Genomic DNA, 8,702 nt, shown 5'->3' with positions numbered 1-8,702 from the left:
GTCAGTTCACTATCAGAAGTCAGCAGTCTGCAACCCAGAAGATGGCCCTGTATTGAATTTTCTGTAGCTAATAACAATACAACTCCCAAACCTGGAAGAATTGTGAAGAAAAGAGGTTTATTTTGGCTCACAGTTCGAGAGGTAAAAGGCTGAGGGGCCGCATCTGGTGATGACCTTCTTGCTGGCAGGGGCCCATGGAAACACAGAATGCCATAGGAGACAAGGAGTGTACTTGTACATGTATGTCTGTCTGGCCTCTCTCCCTCTCCTTATAAAGTCAGCAAGATTTAACCATGTGTACTCGACACTGAAGACTTTAATCCTAATCACCTCCTAAAGGCTCCACCCTTGAACACTGAGGCCAGATGAAGTTTCCACCCCCTCAGTACCACTCAGCAAGGATGAGATTTCAACCCATGGAGGCTTGGGGGACTCTCCAACCACAGCAAGGGTGCTGGCACCCTGACCTCAGCTGCGCAGCTTCCAGAACTGTGACCAGTAAATGCTTGTTTGAGCATCCCACCTATGGTCATCTATGGTCATGTGTTACAGCAGCCAGAGCTAAGGCAAAGAGCCATGACACCCAAGTCTTTCATTCTATTAGGACCTGTGTAGAGGGACTGGTGTGTGAGGGTGGACCTGATTATTGTAAGGTCCCTTCTAACTTTGGGTGTCCATAAATCTTCTGTGGGCAGGCCTCAGATACTATTTGAATTCCTAACATTCAGAAGAGGCCATGGGAAATGCTAAAATTAGTGAATAGCACAGTCTCAGGCCCAGAGAGAGCTGGATCTGACCTGGACATGCCACTTGGTGGCCTGGGGCCTCCTTTCTCACTAGCAAAGATGCTAAGTAGCCTTTCCCTTCCTTGGCCACAGACTGGTGGGGACAGTGAAATGATAAAGTGGGTACATTGTAAATAGAGGAATGCTGTACAAAAGTAAGCAACGTGTCCTTTTGCCAGTTTTCCGTTTATAGACAACTAGAACAGAAAAGAACTTTGAAAACCCACTGCCCGAAAGTTAGACAGCTCTGGATTTGAATTCTTATGCAGCACCAGCCACTTTCGTGACCCCTGGCTGCCAGGTGGTAGATCCTTTCTGGACCTCGGCACTGGGGACAGCTGTGGATCTGTGAAGTCTGTAAGGTAAACATGGAGTCTGGCTCCTGGCACACAGACTTCCACCTGTAGTGGCCTTTCAGGATGTCTCTGTTCTAGGTTCTGTAACTGTGAACTCCATGTACTCTTATCACCATAGGCCATCTGGGTAGCTTTCTGTGTTACTTGGTAGACACCCTTAGCCCCCATAACTCTACTGAAAATGATCCCTGACACACTGGAAACCACCTCTACCTGTTTTGCCCTGAAGATGTGTTTTGTTTATAAATGATTCCTGTTCATTATGAAACAATTCAATAAAAACTAATTGGTTTCCCACTGGCCCTGGGTAAGGATGGGGGAGATAGTGTATTATTATTTTATAAAAATATATGAATAGTAAGATAAGTCATAAAGCAGGGCACCCACATAGCAGTCAGTAAATCTTACTAGCTTAAAGCAAGTAAGTGTTGGCTCAGGCCATTTTCCTTGTGCTGCTGTGCCCGCTGAGAGTACCACACCTGTCCTTTATTACTGTTTTTAAATATCTTTCAACTGAAAAAGAAATGCATGCATTTGGTTAAAAAAAAAAAAGATGTTAAAAATAGGCAAGGGAGAGAGTCTTTGTCCTCTCTGGAGATCGGTGTTAAGAATTCCTTATGTGCTGCGCTTATTCTAATCTCAGAGTATTGCTTTTCTACCCTCTTTTAAAAACCGTTCTGGACTTAGGTGTAAATGATTCAGCCTCTGCTTAGTCCTCCTGCACACCTCCCCCTCCCTGCAAGAGGCTCAAAGCTCAGAGGCCTTTCTGCAGATGGATGGCCAGGGCCCTCAAGCCCTGATCTCCTGCTTGGAGCCACCTCCAAGGCTCTGCCACTCTGAAGATAAAATATGCCTGGGAGGCAACAGTCCCCAGCCTGTAGAAGAGGTGAACTGCCAGTGCGGTGGGGCGCTGCACAGCCTGACACGTGTGTGCGCGCGTGTGTAAGAGAGAGAGAGAGAGAGAGAGAGAGAGAGAGAGAGAGAGAGAGAGAGAGAGAGAGATCAGGTGATAGGGGTTTTGACTCAGTCATAGGGGGTGAAATTTCACCAAGGGGGTGAAATTTGAACAGTGAGCCTTGGATGGCCCTACCCCCTGGGTGAGGGTGTGCCACCCCAGGAGCAAAAGGTTTTCTCTCCACCTGTGATCCTCCCACTCCTGTCCCTTCCTCCTCCCCCTCCCTCCCCCACTCCTCTTTTTCCTCCCCCGTCTTTCCATCCCTCCTCCCTCTCTCTCTCTCCTTCTCGGTCCTCCTCCTCCTCCTTCCCTCCCAGTTCGCTCTCTCTCTCCCCCTCCTTCCCTCCCCCGCCCGCGGGACCGGAGTCTCTTGGAAAACCCGGAGCGGATCTCATCCGGGCCGGATCTCCGCGCACGCGCAGAAGAGCGCCGGTCAGCCGCGGTCGGAGGTTCCAGGCGGAGCCGGGGGAGCGGCCGCACAGGCTCCTTCTCGGGGCCCGGGGCCACGGGCTGTGTAAGTGCCTAGGCGGGCCGGGGTCAGGGGTCAGGGGTCCGGGCCAGCCGGGGAGGACCGAGGCGCGGTCTTGCCGTGGCGGTGGCCGCTGGGGGGCGAAGGGGGGTTCGTCCAGCCGCACCTGCCCGGACCGGGTCGGCCACACCTGCCCGGGCTGCCTGCCCCGCCCGGACACTTCGCACCCTTCGCGGCCAGGAGCCCTGCCTGGCGCCCTTGCACACCTGTCCAGGCTGTGTCCCCACCTGGGGACCCCGTGCACACCTGTCTTGCGCCCGGCCCCTCCGGCTTCCCCTCTGGGATGCGGGCAGCGCCACGCCCCCGGTCCCGGCTGGGCTGGACCCCGGGCTGGGCAGGACCTCGGCGCCCGCTCACGCCTCAGTCAGGCTGTGGGATGCAGGCTGGGTTTCCAAGGGAGCTCAGCCCAGGGTTGTCTCCTTCGCTGGCCTTTGACCTTCCGCTGTCAGTGCCCCCTCGTGCCCTCTCCCAGAGCCAATGCCTTTGAATTCAAGTTTTGCAGCGTGTTGTCGTAACGTGTTTTTGCCGATGAAGGCAGGGCTCGGTTCAGTTCACGGGAGCTGGAGGTGGGGGCTGTGCCACACCCCCATCTAAACTAGTGATTCTCGCAGGCTGCTATAGCACCGGGAGCGTGGAATATTGCAGTCTTAAAGTTCTTCTGACAAGGCTTGTTTTGTTTTTTAATTTGTGCAGCATATTGGTAGTGTAAAGGGAAAAATAGTTGCCAGAATTTTTTTTAGACTAATAGGCCAGGCATGGTGGTTCCGGACTGTAATTCCAGCGTCCCAGCACTCTGAAGGATGAGGCAGGAGGATCAGGAGTTTGAGGCCACGGTGGACTGACTACGTAAGCAAAACCCTGCCTCAAAAATCCAAACCAAACAAAAAATGTTTATCGAGACATTGTTCACCTAGAAGAAAATCCACATGTTTGAAGATTACAATCCAAGGATTTTCAGTATATTCTCAGTTGTGCGACAGTTACTATTCTAGGACATTTTTCTTCACACCAGAAAGAAACTGAAGCCGTTAGCAGTCAGTTCTCCTTACCGTAGCTCCAGGGCCATGAATTCACTTTCTGTATCTCTGGATTTGCATTTTCATATTCTTGGAATTGTAAAATGTGTCCATGCAGCACATTGGACCTTTTGTTTATGAATAATGCTATCAATGCTTACAGACAGGTTTTTGGTGTGGCTATGTATTTTTCAGATCTCTGGGGTATATAAAGGAATAGAATGTTGCTTTTTTGGTTACTGTATGTTTCACTTTTTGATTTTTTTTTTTTGTGGTATTGGGGCTTGAACTCAGGGCCTTCACCTTAAGCCACTCTACCAGCTCGATTTTTGTGAAGGGCTTTCCAAGGTAGGGTCTCACTATCTTTTTGCTGGGGCTGACTTCGAACTGCGATCCTTCTGATCTCTGCCTCACATGACTAGGGTGGAAACCATTGCCTGTACTTGCTGGGCATGTACTGTACCACTGAGCTACACCCCCAGCACTAGTGTTTTTTGTTTTTGGACTTTTTTTTTTGGTGGTACTAGAGTTTGAACTCAGGGCCTTGCACTTGAGCCATGCCCCAGCCCTGTTTTTGACCTTTATATAAATGGAATTGTAGGGTTCCTATAGTCTGCAACTTTGTTTGCCCTTATGTTTTTGAGATTCATCCATGTTCCTGCAATATAGCAGTAGGTCATTCATTTTCATGGTTCTGTAATACTCTGTTGTGTTAAAAGACCACTATTTAGCCATTCCTCTGTTGATGGACATTTGTGTTATCTCTGGGTCTTCCTTCTGTGACTCTTTTGTAGCCTTTGGTTTCTGTCTCCTGCTGTCATGTTCCTGGCTTCTCCTAAGAGGAATTGCAAAGCCTTGGGATCTGTATGTGACTGTCTCCCCACACCTGTATTGGGGATTGAACCCAGGGCCTTCAGCTTGCTAGGCAAGTGTTCTACCACTTGGAGCATGCCACCAATCCTTTTGCTTTTAGTTTTTCAGATGGGGTCTTGCCTTTGCTTTCTGAGTATCTGGAGTTATAGGCCACCATGTCCAGGTTGTTTTTTTTTTTTTTTCCTTTTTCTTTTATTATTCATATGTGCATACAAGGCTTGGTTCATTTCTCCCCCCTGCCCCCACCCCCTCCCTTACCACCCACTCCGCCCCCTCCCCCTCCCCCCCCAATACCCAGCAGAAACTATTTTGCCCTTATTTCTAATTTTGTTGTAGAGAGAGTATAAGCAATAACAGGAAGGAACAAGGGTTTTTGTCCAGCTTGTTTTTGAAATAGGGCTTTGCTAAATTTTACCTAGGCCGAGTTCAAATCATGGTCCTACTGTCTTCAAGTTGCAAGTAGCTGGGATTAACTTTTTTTTTTTTTTTGTGGGGCTGGGGGTTGGACTCAGGGCCTTGCACATGCTAGGTTACATTCCTAGCCTTTGAGACAGTCTTGCTGTGTAGCTCAGGCTGACCTTGAATTCACAGTCTTCCTGCCTTTGGCTCCTGAGTCCTGGGATTACACGTGTGGCCTGGCTCACATACCACCTTTCTGTAATGCCAGATGATTTACAAAATAGATGTACTAGTTTATGCTCTAATCTGCCAGAAAGGAGAGTTATCTTTGATTTACAGCTTTGCAAACACTCAGTGTGCAAAATTTTAAAATATTAAAATTTCATACTTAATTTTTTGTCTGTATACCTGTGCTTGTAGCAATGGTATTCACAATAGCCAAAGAGCAACCCAATGTCCATCAGTGGGTGAATAAACAAAATGTGGTACCTGTATACTGTGGAATATTATTTAGCTTTAAAAAAGCTGGGGATTCTAATGCACGCTACAATGCAGGTGAACCTTAAAAGGCTTTCTTGAAAGTGAAATAAGACTCTTCCCAGAGGAAAAGTAGTACACGAATCCACTTACAGGAGGTGCTTCCAGGAGTCAAATGCATTGAAAATCGAATGGTGCTGTGGGGAGCTGTGTGGGGGAATGGGGAGCTAGTGTTTAGTGGGTATAGAGTTTCAGCAGTAGAAGATGAAAGACTCCTGGAGATGGATGGTGGCAATGACTCATAGCAACGTGAATGTGCTTCTCACACTATGTGTGTTTTGCCACAACTAAACCTTTTTTGTCCTGCTGGATGTAAGCTGGGCTTCCCTAGTGGTTTTAATTGCATTTTCCGGATTGCTGTTGAGGTGGACATCTCTCTGTGTGGACTGGCTATTTGAATTTCCTTGTCAGGGTTGCCTGTTGGAGTATTTTCCATGTCTGTTTGGGGTAAGTGCCTCCTTCCTCTGGATTGCCCGTTGTCCGGAGCTTGTTGTTGGAGAGCCTGGCCTTTCCTGCTGGTCTGCGCCACTGCTCCCATGTTTCAGATTTCCTGTCTGTGTGGGTCTGGACCTGGACCTGGGCCTGGTTATGTTCCTTTGGTCTCACTGTCTCTGTGTACCTGTACTGTCTGCCTGTACTCCGCCTGGTCGTCCATTTCTTTTATGGCTGCATGGACACATAGCCATCATTTGGCATGCCAGGTTGGCAGGCTAGTAGCCTCAGTGTATTCACAGAGTGAGCCAGACAGCATCACCAGCCAGTTTTATGACATTTTCGTCATTTCTTGGAGACGCCATACCTGGTCTTGCTGCCTTGAGGGGCAAAAGCCTCTCCCTGGTGGTACTGGAGGAGCTTATTAACTACTCTGGACATAAGTTAGCGCCTTGCACTCCATCAGACATCTGGTAGAACTCTAGTCAGACCTACACTGAGTCTGTAGATAAACTGGGAGAATTAACATTTTTATGACATCAGCTCTTCCTGTCCATGGATGTGTGCGGGAGCCTGTCTTTCCATCTGCACAGAGCCTGCCATGGTGGGAAATGCTCACTCAATGTTGGGTATGTGAATGATGAGATTTTTGTACATGGTTAGTTGTAGCTGCTGGCTCTCACAAAAAGGAAAACTTGGTGAGTCACTTGTGGTCACGTCAAGTGATAGCCAGCATGGAATCACCAGCCCCAACTGGTGGACCTGGTGTCAGGTCCTGGGCTTCTTGCCTGCCACTGCTAATAGGACAGCAGCCTAGACTTGGCATCCCAGGGCAGTCCAGCCACTGCCAAAAGTGTGCTTCTCAAAGCCTGGCCTTTTCTCTTTGTACAGGGGCTTCAGGATGAGTGTGCCTGACTACATGCAGTGTGCTGAGGACCACCAGGCCCTCCTGGTGGTGGCACAGCCTGTGGGCATCGTGTCTGAGGAGAATTTCTTCAGGATCTACAAGAGGATCTGCTCAGTGAGCCAGCTCAGCATGCGCGACTCGCAGCGGGTCCTCTTCATCCGCTACCGGCATCACTACCCGCCGGAGAACAATGAGTGGGGTGACTTCCAGACGCACCGCAAAGTCGTGGGCCTCATCACCATCACTGACTGTTTCTCGGCCAAGGACTGGCCTCAGACCTTCGAGAAGTTTCACATGCAGAAGGAGATCTATGGCTCCACGCTGTACGACTCCCGGCTCTTTGTCTTTGGGCTGCAGGGGGATGTGGCCGAGCAGCCACGCCCCGATGTGGCCTTCTACCCCAGCTACGATGACTGCGACTCTGTGGAGAAGCGCATTGAGGACTTCATTGAGTCGCTGTTCATCGTGCTCGAGTCCAAGCGTCTGGACAGAGCCACAGACAAGTCCGGGGACAAGATCCCCCTCCTCTGTGTCCCCTTTGAGAAGAAGGACTTCGTGGGACTAGACACAGATAGTAGGTAAGTTTACCTGGAGGCTGTTTACCCATTGGCCCCAGTGCCTTGGTTCAGGGTTTGAGATACTTCCTTATGTAGAAGGGAGAGCAAATGATAGTTATTGACAAAGAGTACAGAGGCATGGTCCAATGGTTTTTCAAACCAATGACTTTTCAAAACAGGAACAGGTTTGGGCAAGGGGACCGCCTTAGGGGCAGTGAGTCACTCACTCCCCTTTGTCACAGGTCCCTTGTGGAACTCCAGTGCAGCAGCCACTGCCACTTGTGGCTTTAGAGCACTGGAAACAGGATTGATGTGAGTTGGAATGCACAAAATGCTCAAAGCCAGACTTTGAGACTTTCTGCTGAAAAAGAGCATAACATACTCACTAGTAGTTTTTACACTGATTACATGTCAGATAAAAAGACCTATTACTAAAGTCTATTTCAACCGTTTGTTTTTACTCTTTAAAATATGGCATATAAACATAAGTTAGCTTCTGTGGCTTGCATTTGGTTTCTGTTGGCTGGCGCTGCCCTTTTAGAGCCCAGTTGGAAAGTTTTATTTAGTCTTATCACCCTGATTTAGAGAGGAGAGGCAGGGGGTAGGCCCTGGATGAGCTGGGGCTGGGCACTTTCTCATCTGACAGCACAGCCATGTCAGAAACACTGCCAAGGAGCCCCTAAAGAGTCACTGATGTAAGTGGGAAGTGTATGTGCACTGTGTTCAAGGAGGGTTGCTGGAGCAGGAGAAAGTCCCTTTATCCTTCTTTGGACTAGAATTGCAGATCAGCTTTTCTTGCCATTTCTTGCCCTCTGTCCCCTTCCTGTTTTACCATCTGCTGCTGTGGCTGATGGCAGGAAAGGCAAAATGCAAGCTCAGGTGGCGGCCTTTGTCAAGAGAGGGTCCCCATGTACCACCATGCACCAGGCTCTGCTCTAGGCCCTGGGAACAGCAACTGGGGAGAGTGTGGTGTAGCTGAGTAACTAGCTGGCTTGGTCTCTGGCACTTCAGTGTCTTTTTCATCTGTGGGTTTTGGATCCCCAGATGAAGACCACGTGGTGAAATGTGCCTGATGCACAGTAGTGTGCTTCTGGATTTTATCTACGGCCACACAGTAACTTTTCGGCTGGTGCTAAGTCTGAAGAGAAAATGTCACAGAATTGGGAAAAGTAGGCCCAGCTCAGCCATAGGAGTTGGAAGCACCCAGTAGCCCCAGTCACGCTGTGGGTGGTGCCCTGCAGGTCTGGAAGGAGTCTTGATTTCCTCACTGAAAGAGTGTTTTTGGCTTAAGGAATGTGAAAAGCCTACCACAGGCAGCTCTGTGTTTAATCCTTGAAGCAACCCTAGGAGCTCATG

The 8,702-nt window shown here is 49.3% G+C and overlaps 1 protein-coding gene across 2 annotated transcripts in view; it reads left to right on the top strand.

Moving 5' to 3' along the window:
• Positions 1-2,490: 2,490 nt before the first annotated feature.
• Trappc9 (trafficking protein particle complex subunit 9) overlaps positions 2,491-8,702 on the top strand; it is a 541,325-nt gene continuing 535,113 nt past the window's right edge. For both annotated transcript variants that reach the window (XM_074069279.1, XM_074069278.1), the window contains exons 1-2: positions 2,491-2,610; positions 6,774-7,367. In XM_074069279.1, the coding sequence (XP_073925380.1) occupies positions 6,784-7,367 (584 nt within the window). In that variant the 5' untranslated portion in view covers positions 2,491-2,610; positions 6,774-6,783. The remainder of the gene's footprint in view (positions 2,611-6,773; positions 7,368-8,702) is intronic.

Source organism: Castor canadensis, chromosome 3 (genome assembly GCF_047511655.1).
Source record: "Castor canadensis chromosome 3, mCasCan1.hap1v2, whole genome shotgun sequence".
In the NCBI taxonomy this organism is placed as follows: domain Eukaryota; kingdom Metazoa; phylum Chordata; class Mammalia; order Rodentia; family Castoridae; genus Castor; species Castor canadensis.
This window is presented reverse-complemented; position numbering and strand designations above follow the sequence as displayed.